General features: G+C 32.8%; 1 protein-coding gene across 1 annotated transcript in view; it reads left to right on the forward strand.

Annotated features, from left to right (window-relative positions):
- Positions 1-16,006, forward strand: part of AGMO (alkylglycerol monooxygenase) — a 307,596-nt gene that overhangs the window by 120,024 nt on the left and 171,566 nt on the right. The window contains 1 exon segment of the mRNA XM_011364559.1: positions 5,331-5,426. Within this exon segment, the coding sequence (XP_011362861.1) occupies positions 5,331-5,426 (96 nt within the window).

Here is a 16,006-nt window from a genome sequence, read left to right on the forward strand (position 1 = left end):
CTCTTGACTGGTGGAGCCAGTCATGGTGGCAGAGGTTGGGGATATAAGGAGAAGTAAGACATGAGCTTCTGTTCTTAAGGTGGTTGCTTTCCTTGGAGGGATTCAAGCAAGTCAATAGCTATTGTAATACAAGTTGTTAAGGTTTTAGAGAGAAGTGTCTGCTCTGATTATCATGGTGGGTCAAGGGAAGCATCACAGAAGAAATGATGCTTGAGCCCAATCTGTAAGAAGAGTAAAATTTTGCCATGGATGAGGTTGTAAATGGAACATTATGTAGAAGGAGAATGTCTATGAAAACACAAAATTATGAAAAAATATAATAAATTTAGGGAATGGCAAATAAAATGTATGGTATGTGTATTAGCTTGATGGGGCTGCATAATAAAGTACCAAAAACCGAATGGCTTAGAACAACAAAAATTTACTGTCTCAGAGTTCTGGAGTCTAGAAATCTGAGATTAATGTGTCAATAGGGTAGGTTCCTTCTGAGGGCTATGAGAAAGAATCCATGTCATGTCTCTCTCCTAGCTTTTGGTGGTTTCCTGGCAATTTTTGCTGTCCCTTGGCTTGTAGATTCATCACCCTGATCTCTGCCTTCATCTTCACATGGCTTTCTTCCTATGTGCATGTCTGTCTCTGGGTCTGAATCTCCTCTTTTTAAAAGAAACCCAATAAATTGAATTAGAGCCCACTTTAAATACCTCACTTTAATTTGATTCCATCCCTAAAGATTCTGTTTCCAAATAAGGTCACATTCTGAGGTTCTGGGGAACCTAGAACCTCACATATATTTTAGGGGATGCAATTCAACTCATAACAGTAGGAGTATGCTTAAAATATAGAATGTATGAGAAAGTGGAATGGGGAAAGAGAGAAATGGATACAAGCATAGAAATGGGAACAGAAAGATAGGCCTAGATTACTTAAAGATAAAGACTTTCTAAGCAGAAACACAAGCACTTATTCCAAACATACAATTTAAGTAGATGTGTTTTAAGGATAGAGTTCTGTACTTTGTCTCTGCAACCAGAAGACTTAGTTCTCTGTCATTACGAAAGATAGACTTAAGATGTATGGTACGGTGTACTTGATTATTAAATCTTTAGTTTCTCAATTCTGAAGGAAACAGATTTTTCTCTAAAGTAATATCAAAATAAATGAGAATCATAGAAGTGCAGATATTAGTAAAGTTAAACTACTTTATTAAAATAAAGTAGACATAAATCTTGGGGCTCAGAGGATATTTTTCATTTCTTTCAAGGTAATTATCCATTTAACTACCACTTTGCTAGCACCTAGCTCTTCTCTTTCAACCCCTGCTTTTTCTGCTTGTCATGCCTCATGGCTTCATTTATTACTTCATTCAACCTAAGATGCTTAATTTTCATGACTCTGGAACACACAGTCTGCCTCCTTCTGTTACATCTGCCCTGAAATCCCCAAGCCATGCTTGAATCCAGTCACCCACCTACTTCACTCCCACATCCAGATTTCTGAGCACCATGGGTGTCCTCCAGCACCAGCTGGGCAGTTTAGTGGCCCTCCATGTATGGCTTCCAGACACAGCTGAGCTATTGATGCTGCTTAGCAAGCTGTAAACATGAGCTTTCTTCCTACCTGGGAGAAGTCTTGCCAGAATTCCAGTCTCCTCACCATCTCTTCTCCATTGCTGCCCCTTTCTGTCAGCCAATTAACATATTTAAAACTTCACAGAGAAATGTGGGTGTTTCTCATTTTCCCTCTCTCTATTTTCTGTTTGGATATTTTCATTAAGATTTGGAAATTCACAAGTGCACATACTTTCTTACCTCTAGTTTTATAGAAAATGTTCCCCTCTCTTCAGCAGGTCTAGTCCTTAGATTGGTGGCATTGCTCCTACCTTAGTTCCTCTCTTGGACTTTGTCCAATCAGCTGCTGTTGGCATTTGTCCCTCTTCCTCCCAACTGGCTCCTTCCGAATACACCACAAATATATTCATATTTCTCACATTAAAGTAAATAAATAAACACACAAAATCTCCTTGGTCATCCACATTTCTAGTCAAGTAATAACATTTCCTCTCTCTTTCCTTGTTCTCAGGGAAAGAGAGAAGTAATTCCCTCCCTCTATTTCATCATGTACTGTGAGTGATTCTTAAACTCGAGGTCTCAATTATAGGTCTGCCACTCCACTGGTCCACACCTGCAAATCCAATATCATTTTTTTTCAGATCAACTGATATTTGCACAACATATTTACTTATTTAGCAGCTTCCTTGGGATATGACTCAAGAACTCCAATACAATAATCCCTAGATTGAAATTCCCAACCTATTCTTCTCCCTGTTCACTGTCTTGGTGAGCAACATCATCCAATAAACAAGCCAGAAATCTGGGTATCTTCAGATACTCTTAAACCCCCCTAATCTTCTATGTTCAAATAGTTACCAAATCCTTAGATCTCTTGTGTGTATTCTGCCTCTCCATTCCCATGGCTACTGCTGTAGTAAAATGTGCACGATGGGCTATAATAATAGATTTCAAACCCATTTTTATATTTCTTACAAGCTTAAAGAAAAACATTAACTCCGCCTGCATGGCCTAGGATAAATCCAGTCTCCTTAGAATGTCATTAAAGGCTTTCCTCCCTGTTTTGACTGATGTCTGAATCATCTTTTGTTTTTGTTTTTGTTTTTGTTTAGCTATAATAAATCACAGACTCACAACAGACTCATCACAAGCTATAGATTATTTCTTTAAAAAATTGCACATTCCCTCATGCAGGCAAGCTCACACTTTGTTGTAATGATATCAAGGGAGTTCATGGACTCCCTGAGATCTATCCATGAGTCCCATGGTCCAAATGAATCTCTTGCCACATTCTCCAACACCTTCAGCAGTACCGAACTACTTACAGTTCCCCCAAATGCCATGTTGTTTCTCGCTTCGTGATGTTCCCTTACACAATCCCTGCCTGCCTCATTCACTTGATAAATGGAATAAAACCCATTGGTCCTCTATCCATTAGTCTAAGATCACCTCTGGCTTATTCTCACTCTCTCCTCATACAGAGGTCTGGGGTATTCCTCTCCTTTTTGAGTCTATTATATGTGACTTCTATCAAAAGATGAGGTAGACAGTGTAATTTAAAGCTAAAGAGCCTTGAGGTGAGAATGACATAGGTTTAGATACAAGATAGAAATGGGTATATTTGGTAATGTCTCCTGACCCAGGGACTGAGAGTTTAATTTGAGGAAGAAGTTTCTTCTGCCAAATTAGTATCATTTGAAGCTTTATGATGGAAGTAGAATTTAAATTGGTTTTAAAAACTAATTTTTTAAATAGAGGATATCGGAATGCAAAGATTTGGATGTAGGGAAAATGAGTGGTAATTCTCAGACCCACGTGACATTTACTAAGCTGTTTTCAACTTTAGAAATTAGAACCTTGGTTGTATTATTAGATTCTTTTTATAATCCTATGTTCTTTATAAGAAATTAACTTTCATGTGATTCATGTGACTTACTCCCTGACCTATTTGTTTCTTATTAGAAATGTGATTTTTTAGAATTCATGCTGAATTCATTTTCTAATTGTCGGTTCATCATTATATTTACTGATTTGTAAGATTTAAGACATTCTTTCATCAAACGTGTTTTTAGGAAATCTAATATGGGAAATTCATTAAGAAAGTAAGGTGGGCTAATAGGCTTTTGGTTCACGTTAGTATGGTAAAAGCTCTGAGAAGTTCTGCAGTAAAGAAGTTTCATTTGTTTAATTCACTACTTCACAACTTATTTGTCCATAGAACTCCCTTTTACACAAGAGCTGTTACTATCTCAAAGGACTATTCTTCCACACTTTGGAGAATTATAATGAACTAATATTCGTCTGGTACTCACTCCCTTACCAAACCGAACTTATTAAACATCCAAGATAAGTTGTTTTACATTTTTATTCATATATCAAAGATTCAAAAATACTCCTTAACTCAAAGTACTTATAGGTCATATATGTGTTTTAAGTATTTTTATTGACCTATTGTAAGAGAATTATTTTAATATATTTCAAAGAAATCAAATTATAATATAACAGATCTTTTGGAACCAAAAGGATGACTATATTTCAAATGATTTTCTCATTTAAATTCATTTGAGGAAACTGAAGCCCAGAGAAGTTTAAAACTTTTGTGAATATCACAGAGCAATTCTGTAGTGGAATGAAGGCTCAAAAGCGAATATCTTGAGTAAGAGCCCAGGATTGTTTTTTGCTCACTAATCTAATTTATCGCTTAATAATACACTTATAAATAATGAAACTGATTCCATTTGTTATGACAGTTGAGATTTTTCACGTTTTAAGGTTAGAAGCAAAAACTAGAAGAGTTTATGTAAATGTCCAATTTCTAATGGATAATCATTACTCAACACAGTTGAAATAATATTTGGCCTAATTAAAAACAATTTAGAGGTAAAATTGTGATAGTCAAAAGAAATATTTTTAAAATATCAAGAATTTTGGAAATATTAACTCTACAAAACACAAAATATAAAGTAGAAGTCAGATTCTTTTTATTTCTATTTGGTTGCTTAGTTTTTCATTTAATAAGATTTTTTCTTACAACATGAAACCACTCTAGGGGATCAAAGTCATTAGGAGAACACAGCAGATTGTGCTTATTAGTTGATTCTAACCAGTTCTGCAGTTTAAGCATAAGTTGTTTTTTTTAAGGCAGAGGCATTTCCGTCTGTTTGGAAACATCAACCTTTAAATTTTTTTTCCACTATGGCATCATAGCCTCTTTCTTGCTAACTTAGAAAAAAATTAGGAGATAGTGTATCCTTTGTCCCCTCCATCAATCACATAAAAACAAATTTAAAAGTGAAAATGTATCTCTCCTCTTTTTATATGAAATCACTTTCATTTATTATAATTCCATTTTATTACTAAGAATGCCAGGTTATAATACAGAGTTGGGAGCTGTCAAGGTATAAAGGCATGTGATCCTACATTTCTTTTACTTAAAAAAAAAGTGAGTATTTTGTGTGTATATAAAAGACCTCTTTCCATCCAGGAAACACATCCAAACTTTTCAAGTTTAAGGAACTAACACACCGCCTGTGATATTTTTAAGTAGACAACATTTAATGTGAAATAGAAGTCCAGTGGACTTGGCTCCAGTATGTTTGCAATTTTATTACTGTGTGGAAATAAAATATAAAGAATAAGGTAAATTTGCTAAAGAATATGGTATATTTGCTGCAATATATACTCAGATGTTGAATCATTAGTAATAGTATATATTTTGTTGAGAAATTATATGTCAAATTTTTAAAAATTTTAATCTTTCAGATATTCTACTCTCCCCTGGCCCTCTTCATACCACCTTCGGTATATGCTGTTCATCTTCAGTTCAATCTTCTCTACCAATTTTGGATCCACACAGAGGTAAATCTTTTTTCCTTTTTCTTTTTTTTTTACGTTTTATACCTAAATAGCCTGAAGCAATGTCCTGGAAATCCACTAGAAGCTGATTTATTGTGTAAGAAAATCTTTGTCTGCCTTCTTTAAGGAGAAACATCTGTTCATTTTTATTCCTTTTTACTGAATATATATTGCAAAGTTTATAAGAAGCAATGAGGCCAGTTGGTCTCAATTAAATAAAACCATTTTTTGAACTATTAAGTACCAAAACATTTTAATACTTTATTCAATACAATATCCTCCTGTATTACAGTTTAATAAATATTGTTTGCCAAAAGATATTGTAATTTATTTCAGTATAAAGATATAAATATATATTTGTACATTTTATGTTTATAAATATATGTAATGTTTATATATTCAATAGAAATATTATTTATAAAATTATTTCTATAATGTAATTTATATTTACAATATAATTTATTATTATATAATGATAAATATTTAATTACATGTACAAACATGTATATTTATACATTATATAAGAAGTTCTTGAAAATGCCTTGAAAAAAATTTAATGCTGAAAGAAATTATAAAAATATTTTTTGATTGAAAATCTTGCTTTAATTTTAGAGCTTGAGTTTATTTAAAAGATAGTCAATATATTTTTAGATTTGTTTCCCCAGAAAAGTGAACAAATATAATTTCTCAGGTATTCTGTGGTATCTCAAATTGTCAGACTTGAATGTTTGCAGAAAGATCATTAAGCAATTGATTGGTTTATGAACTATTGCACTGATCTGGTTGTTACGTTCCAAAACTCACAGACCCAGAAAAATTCTTACTTATACACATGAGAACCCTTTCAAGCATTTGGTATTTATTGGAAGCCTTTTGAAGTTCTATAGGAAGCATGTTGACAGGTGTTGCAACTGGTTGAGCAATACCGCAAATCACAGCTGCATTAGATGTCAAAGCTTGATGCAACAAAGTGCATTATTTCATTAATCTGTAGTATTTCATGCTATTGATTTACTTGGAATAAAGAGACTGTTACCATGACTTTGGGCATATGTGACGTTGTTTGAAGATCTATTGTGAAACAGCATTGCATTTTATGGTAGTTGACATACATCAAACAGTCAATACTACAACCATCTGAAAGAGTTGTTGAGGCCAATTGTGACTCTAGAGGTCAAAGACCAAATTTGTTTAAATCAGTGGAGGGAAGCTTTTTGATGATTTACATGGAGGGGTTAAAGGAGAATTACATTTTTATAGCAGCTCTGCTTCAGGTCATGCCATGTGTTGGGTCAGGTATTAGCTTGGATAAAGAACAATGGTGCCTAAGTAACTTCTGCCTTGTCCTGTGTCACTCAGAGAGGTTCATGAGCCAGGGCTTGGTTCCATCTCAGGAAATAAAGAATGGAGGAAAGTCCGTGGTGAAACATTTCTTTTAAGCTCAGAACCTCCAGGGGGCTTCATTTTCAACTTGAAAGCAGTGCATTAGAACCTCTCTCACCTATGTTGTACATCATACTTTTGAATATGCTGTATAATATGTAGTTACTACAGTTACGCTGTACCAGAAGCAAGAATACACTTTCCAAAATTAAAGTTTCGATCTTGGAATTTTAAATTGTATTATTAGCTGTGAATATATTTCTGAGATTTTTTTTTTTTGCAACTGCGTATTTAATTACATTCATTATTACAGATAGAATACTACTACTTATTTACAAATAATAGAATCATTTAGGAAGTAGAACCAAAAGATTTGCTTCTAGAGAAAAGAGTGAGTAAAATAAAAAAAATGGTATGAGGAGAATTAACCTTTTTTTAAAATATAGATATTTTTATCATATACTGATTCTACTTTTTCAGTTAAAGGTTAATACACATTAGATTAAGAAATAATAAATAAAAACTGAAAACAATGTCTTTCAGACTAGAAAAATACTCACTTTATGAATCTGTAGGCCATTTGAGCACTGTTTAACTTTAGGCATCATACTTGGGTTTTCATTCACAGAAATAATATATGAGCCACAGACATGACAGTGTTGACCAAAGAGCCCAGCACATTCCTGAATGGAGTTTTGGTTCTTACAGTTGTTTCACTTCTATTGACCTCTATAAAATCAGTTCTCACTCTGAGAGGATCTTGTCTTAAGGAATTACTGATTTTCTAAAAGTAAAGAAGAGTTCATTCCTGTCAATCAATCAGGTTAAGATAAGATGAATTAAAAAAAAAATGTTAACATGTTTTTGAAAGATTGTATGTACATAAGAGAAAAACTAAGTCATAAAACAAACTAGAGTTTTTAACAATTTTTTTTTTACTTTTGAGTTACTTTGATGAAGAAAGAACTTAATTTTTGTGACTACATTTTGTTTATTGCTCATTCATCTGCTACATATAGTCAGACTCTTTTCTTGTGATTATACTAAATGCAATTATAAAAAGTTTTTTAATAGATGTTTTAAATTTGATAACTGTAAAACGTTACAAAGATTTTTGAGATATTACGTGATATTTGAGTGTTAGCTGATTTACACAATGAAGTAATAATAGTAACATCTATTACCTTTGGTTTATCTTAAATTTTAAACTTTCTTAACTATCATATTGTTTCTGTACATATCAGGTGATGCTTGGGCAAAGAAATATAACAGAGAAATAATTCTTTGATATTAAAGATTTGAAACATGATTCAGTGATTTTTATAGTGCTAAACCGAAGCCCCTAAATAAAACATTATGGAGATAAAAACATAATGAGAAATCTCTTTATGTACTAATCTGGATAGATCTCCAAATAAATAAAGGTCCATAACAAGATTTAATGCATGCTAATATTTATATTAAAACAGGAAAACCAACTATGTGTTTTATATGTTTATATGTGCATAAAATGCCTCTAGAAGTACACCTGTGTAGCCAACTGTTTTTTTCTGTGGATTGATATTTGGGATGTCTGGGACAAGAATTAGAATGGGATATTAACATTAATTTTACCCATTCTGATGTGGGAGAGTTATTTCATAGTGGTAATATTTCCCTAATAACTAATGTTGTTTAGTAGCATTCTATTAGTTATTGGACATTGATATATTTACTTCGATGAATTGTCAGTTCAAGCTCTTTATTTTTTTTTATTGTGTTGTTTGCCTAACTGATTTAGTGACATTTTTTATAGACTGTGGATATGTCATATATCAGATACATATATTTTAAATATATTCCCCTAGTTTGTAACATGCCTTTTCATTTTCTCCTTGGTGACTTTTGATGAAAAGAAATTTAAAAATTTAAGTTTAATTAATCATTTTTTATGGTTAGTTTTGTTTGTTTTTGTATTTTCTCTAAGAAATCTTCAAATATCACAAACTCTCAAAGAAATTATCCAAATGATTTCTTCTGGAAATTTTGAATTTTAATATTACCTTAGAGTCTGTGATATGCTTTAATAAGCTTTTGTATGTAGTATTTGGTAGGGGTCAAGAGTCATTATTTCTCTGCACATACCCACTCACTCTAACACCATTTATAGTGCAGACTTTTATTCACTGGATTACCTTGGTGCTTTTGTAGACAAGAAATTGACCATATATGATTGAATCTAATCTTAGACTTCTATTCTCTTCAATTGATTTATTTGTCTCCTCTTATATGAATCCTCCACTTTGATTAGTATAGCATTATAGGATGAATGGTTTGTACAATTAGTAAAATTTGTTTTAAAATTCTCTAAAAGTTTTATTGTACGTGATTCTGTAGTCTTTGAATAAAGACAGTTCTATTTCTGTCTTCCCTGTATTTATATCATTTATTTCTTTTTCTTGCCTTATTGGACAGAGTTTACAGAGAGTATATTTTAAATTAAATTTGAGGGAAAACAAAGAACATGAAAATTATTTCCTTAACCATTATTTCCATATCTTTCTCTTCTCTTGGAACTCCAAATACATGTTTATTAGACTACTTGATATTACCTCACAGATCAATAATGCTCTATAATTTTTTTAAATTTAACTTTTTATTTACATGGAATCATTTCTATTATTTTTTCTTCAAGTTCATTTACCCTTTCACCAGCTCTCTCTAACCTGCTATTAAGCCCATTCAATGGTTTTCTTGCATCAGATATTAAACTTTAAGTTCTAGAATTTTCATTTCTTTATGCATGAATAGTTTTTATTTCTCCACTAAAATCGTCTATTTGTCACTCATTACTATCTTTTTAAGTCTTACTGATAATAATTTTAAAATTCTTGTCTGTTAATTCTCACATCTGAGTCATGTGTGGGTCTACTTCAACTGACTTTTTTTGCTTGATTTGGATCATATTTTCCCTCTTCTTTATATGTCTAGTAATTTATTATTATTATTAGCCAATATTTATGGTCAATTTATTATAGAAACTCTAGATTCTGTTATAGTCCTCTGACCATTCCTTATTTTTATTGTAAGAGGAAGTGAAATAATTGCCTAACCTTCCTGTGTTTTTGGAGTCTTTGATTTACACTTTCTTAGGAGATATATCTTTTATTACTGTCTTTAGTACTGGGGCATATTCTTTACCCATGGTGATCTTTAATCTTAGGGCAAGACCTATCATAAAGCCAATTTCATTTGTTAGAATTTGAATTCTAAATTCTCTCTTGCCAGCAACAGGCAGCAGTTGAAATCTCTGCTCAGCAATTTTCTAACTCTTTACCTTCCTGGCTCTTCAGATGACCTAGTGCTTGTCTCATGCTTGAGTTATTTGAGTCAGCAAGACTCTCCATTCAATTGAAGAGTCAAGTTTAAGAAGATTTGTGTGCAGATATTGTGGCTTCTCCTTCTGTCATTCCTTTTGGGGTGGGAGGGATTTCCCATTTCGATTTGCAGTCACTAGATCACTGGAACTTTCTCTATGAGCTCTTTGAGCTCTAACCCCCTTCTTGCCTCAGGACATGCCTTAAGACAGTCATTATATTAGAATGATACTGTGTCAACTATATCCAGCAAGCAGAAACACTGGCATCGGTGATCAAATTGACAAGCTATGAAGAAAACATGATTTTCAATAATAATACCGCATACATACTCAAGCAACTGTCCCAATTAGATCTTTTTTTCTGGGGATAGATTTATGATAGATCTATATAATAAGAGTCAATAGAAATTAGAGTATAGGAGAACTGCAGGAGTGCAATGTGCCAAATTAGAAAGCATAAAAAATAGAGATGAACTATGAAGCAACATAACTGAAGGGACAATAGAAGCCAGAAGTTTGAAGAAGCTAGGAGATACAGAGAATAGGAAAATGTAGCTCTATAGCAACAGAAACAATAGAGTAGTAGCAGCGTGGGAGAAAATTTGAGTTTTCAAGGGTATAGCCAATAGAGTATTTTGCTTATTGCCCCTTTGTATCCAAAATTATGTTTTTCGTGGAAATTTGGCAGTATTTATCTGTTCTTCAAAATGTTATGGAGTTTACTCAAGACCTAATCATGTGTAAAAAGCTAGTTTTATTTTAAGTATGTATATCTATTTCATTTTACTTTTTTAATAAACCATCGATAAAAATAAAATATATATTTGTGACATAAATTTTTAAGTCATGATCTTAAAGAAATATATTTAATTTATCTCAAGTTTTTATAGCTGTTATTTTGTCTTCTGTGTAGGTGGAAATGTATTGAAATTATTAAGCTAATCAAGAAATCTCTTTCATTAATAAATTAATGTTTATCTTGCATAGAAAAAGATAACACCTTAAATAACATTCTTGAATATTTCAGATACTATAATTTTTAAAACTTAAATATGAATATTATAAACATAAATTTTCATTTCAAGTGCTTTTTTAAAAACATGATAAATTAAAAGTAATACCATTTGTGTAATGAACACTGTGTTTTCCTTTTGTGGCCTCAGGTATTAATTGCCTGAGTTAAAAAATAAATAAATAAATAAATATATAAATAAATTGCCTGAGTTAAAATCCTGACTTCATTTATTACTATCACTATGACCCTGGACAATTTACTTCCCCCTGCCTCTGTTTCCTTGTAAGTAAAATAAGGAAAATAAAAATGCATAGCTCTGTCATGAGGATTAACAAAAAGTAGTTCAAGTTCCAATCTGTTGATTAGAACATTGCTTGCCACATAGAAAGTACTAAAATAACGTTTTCAGTACAATTATTGTTGTTATCTACTTTTACAATCTAAATACCTATTTTATTATATGTCATTTACTAATCATTCCTAGCTATGATTTAGGACATGATTTTAATGCAATCCATATTTTTAATATAAATTATTAATATGAATAAATGCATTTGGATTTCAGACTTAATAAAATAATTAATGCACAAAATTACTTTAGAAAAAGTGCATCCTTAACTATAAGAGTTTGAGATTTTGATCTTTAAGTGCTTTATTCAGGTTTTTTGTAATAATCTTTCTTTTTAAAGTTGAAAAACTAATCAATGTACAAATTATGAAATTTGTCCAGTTTGATACACCATTTAAATTATTTCAGTTTTTATATCTCACAGACATTCATTGAGTGTCTACTGTATTCGTAGTATTATATTTAACAACAGGGACCAAAAGGGATTAAACACTGGAATGATGAGACACAATATTCTGGATGAAGGAAAACTAGATAAGCTTGAAATATATGTATAAGTGAAGTTTAAAAAAATAAACTGTTACAGTCATTCCAGGCCAAAAATTCTCAGTTACTGATAGTTGACATTGCTCTGATATGTCCCAAGGAAAATTTGATGAGATAATATTTCTGTTTGTTTGCTTGTTTGTTTCCTTTTGCACATCATATAATTCTTCAGAACTCATTAGTTTCCAGAAAAATTTTTTAAGCATTAACAAATATTATCTCATTAAATGTTCATAATGTCTTGATAGGATAGGTAATACTATTTCCTCCAAGTAAATATACTAAGTAAGTTGCCCTGGGTCACATGATTAGTAAAAGTCAAAGCTGGGCTTTGTAACAAGTAGTCAAACTCCATATTCCTTGCTCTTATCAACTACACTATAAAGCTTCTCTATAGATGGGTCATTTCTGATCTTAATGTTATAATAAAATAGCCACTATGTGTTAAGCATCCATTACGTGCCAAGCAAATTTTTTTTTAACTCTCATAGAATAATTTGAATCACCAAAGGCCAATTAAACTTTTATAGGTTGTAAAGAATGGATATAAATTCAGGTAACTTTAGTTAATGGGGCTTTATTTTAAGGATACATGTAGAAGTACATGCAGCAGGAAACCATTCCAGAAATTTAATAGACAATTTTAGAATATTGGAATTTTTATATTCACCAACGCTGTGACAAACACCATTTCTTTTAAAACTAAGAATATTGAGATTCTGCAGTTAATATAAAGTAACATAGTGACTCCAGAGCTTATGTTTTGGCCATTACCCACCCATTACATTTCTTCTTTAAACAATATATTTATTTGGTTACATCTCTGTCTATCATGGCAGATAACACCAAGATTCATAAAGAATCTAGATGGCACAGTAAAAAAATCAAGACTGTGGGTTGGTTAACACAGAACTCATTTATAATTTTTCTTGTATCAAGTTACTGTGTGATCTTTACACACATCAACTGGTTCCTCTTAAAATTCAATCTATTGTCAGAGGCTAGTCCCGCTGAAAATCCTTTGGTGGTATTCCATTGCTTGCTGAGTAAAGGCTAAATTTTTCACATTTTATGTTTTTCATGCATTGCCTTTCAAATAGAGCTCCCGATACACATCTCATTACTTTCCATTCTGTGCAATTCAGTTAAACCAGACTATTTTTACTTCCCATATACGACTGATGTGTAATTATGCAGTCTCTCTCCTTTTCATATTTTCTACAGGTTGTTATTCCATACATTTTCCAAGGTTCAACTCAATTCTCTCTTCTCCATAAAGTGTTTCCCCTATTAAGAGCAAGTTCCTATATAGCTCAGACTGTGTGTCAGTCACTATGCCAAGTATTTTACAAGATGTACTTATTTAATCATCATACAACCCTATTGTCCCCATTCGAAGTGAGGAAATTGAAGCTACATAAGATTAAATAACTTGCCTAATGTTATTGCAGCTAGTTGGTAGTAGAGCCATGGTTCAAAGACTGGTAAATAATTTTCTCTCCTTTCCTCCTCTGAAATGTGGTATCATTGACTTTACATTTCTTAGAGATGTCCCAGTTTGCTCAGAACTGCCCCAATATATGCCTATTTTTCTGGCATAATTGTTAATAGCACGTCTTTTCACCATCTTAAAGTATTCATTATACACTTACATTTTCCTCCTAAACTGCTCTTTGATCTTTCTTACCCTTTCCATTTCTATTACCTCATCTTAATGTATGCTCCTTTCATTGACTTTGAGTCAACATAGATGCTTACAGTAGAATTCTATTTTTTTCATTGACTTTGAGTCAACATAGATGCTTACAGTAAAATTCTATTTTTTTCTGTTCTTACAAACTCTTTTGTATCCTATATATTTGCATACAACAACTGTAATGATCATTTTAGAACCCAGCTAATATCAAGGCACTACCAACATGTCAACAGACTCAATAGGAAATTTTAAACAACTCTCTATTACCTACAAGATAAAGTCAAACACCTAAATTCATGAATAGATTTCAGGTCCCTTAGGACATAATCCTTACATACCTCTTCATTTTCATCCCATTAACTGGTCTGATTAAACCACACCAAGTTTTGCACACCAAGCACTTATTCATTCTCTTTATGTACACATGTTCTCTCTGTGGTGCTCTTTTTCCAAACATTCTTCATGATGCAACTCTAGTACCATTTTCTCTGAAATATCTTTTTTTCACCTTCTAATTAGAGTTAAGTGCATTTTTCTTTACACTACCCCTGTATTTAGTTCTATATTAATATTAGCAGTTAATGATTAAGAGCATGAGCTCTGTTGGGGGACAGAAATGAGATAGCACATTAATTCCTACATATAGGAAGCATCCAATTAATGGCAGTTAAGTTAAATTCTTACACCACTGTATTGTATTCATTGCTCAATTCTGTTTCTCCCTTTATTCTCTGACTTCCTTGATAGCGAAAATGTTCCTCGTCAATTATGTGAACACATGTTTGTGTGTATAGGTATATATCATATGTATAAACTTTAATAAATACAAATGACAGTGTTTAAATAATTAATTATAATTAACTATTATTGATAATTGTTAGTGTTAGATAGTCATAAATATGTTATGCGTGTATATACATTTGTATTTATATTTGAAATATACTTATGCCATAGCTCCCCTAATAGAGTGAACATTTTGGACAATTATGATGGTATATCTTCCAGAATTTTAAGGAATTTGGAGGAAATAAGCTGTATTTCAAATGTATGCTTTTAAAAAATACTTTTTTTTTAACAAAAATCTAATTTCATGCTTCTTTCTATCAACTGCTTATTCCAATAGTCGGAATATGCCTCTCATAATACTCTAATAAACCTCTCATTCTTGAAGTAAGTTAGGACGTTTCTCAGTACTTTTACTCCCCTTGCTCCCTTACTCCCTTTTACTCCTTCTTGGATTTCTAATTCCAATTTTTTCCTTCTCTTAATAGTCTTCCTTCTTTAGAATTTAATTTACTTTATCATTTTGATGTTGTCTCTAGGTAATTGCATATTTAGTCTATAGCTCTAATACAAATTCCCTTAAGAATTTAAAAATCAATGGTTTGCAGTCAAGATGGCAGAGTAAGTAAATGCTGTGCTTGCCTCTTCTCATGATCTCATGAAAATTACAACTAAACTATAGAATAACTATCATTGGGAGTCCCCTGAAGTCTAGCTGAATAGAAGTTCTACAACTGGGGACATATAGAAGAGGCCATTTAGAGACTGGTAGGAGGGGTAGAGATGTGGAATGGGCTGGTCCCACACCAGCCTGTGGTGGTTGGCAATTGAGAGGAATATCTCAGCTGCGGAGGTCCCTTCAGAGGAGCAAAGGGTGCCAACCTCACACCAAACTCTCTAGCCCAAGGTTCCAGTGCTGGGAAGAGAAGTCCCCACAAATTCTGGCTGTGAAAACCAGCAAAAATTGTGGCTGAGTGACACAGAATGTGGCTGGAATCACAGACTTTCCTCTTAAAGGGCTCACACTCAGATTTACTCACTGATAGTCACATTCACTCTGAGCTCCAGCGCTGGGGAAGCAGTTCAAAAGGTGCCAGGGACATACAGGGAGGAAGTGAATTGTCTAGGTTCTTGGTGAGCACTGGAGGGGCAGCTTTCTCCCAGACAGAATAGCTGGCAGAATCCATTGTCTCTTTGTTGACCACTCTCCCTTCCTGACATGAAGACGTAGACAGCCACCATATCTGAGTCTCCACCAACCTGGATAACACTGGTCACTCCACGGTGGAGATTTCTTGAGACCCTGCCCCACCCACCTTGTGGTCTCACCCAAGCTGCCTTCAGCGACTCATGCTGCATACTTTACTAAAATATCTCAAATGTTCATGAAACCCAGACAAGCAGCATCTGACCTTGGTGTGCCCCATACCTCTTGATGAGCAGCCCCAAGCCT

This window comes from Pteropus vampyrus, unplaced genomic scaffold (assembly GCF_000151845.1).
Source record: "Pteropus vampyrus isolate Shadow unplaced genomic scaffold, Pvam_2.0 Scaffold4, whole genome shotgun sequence".
NCBI classification, from domain to species: Eukaryota; Metazoa; Chordata; class Mammalia; order Chiroptera; family Pteropodidae; genus Pteropus; species Pteropus vampyrus.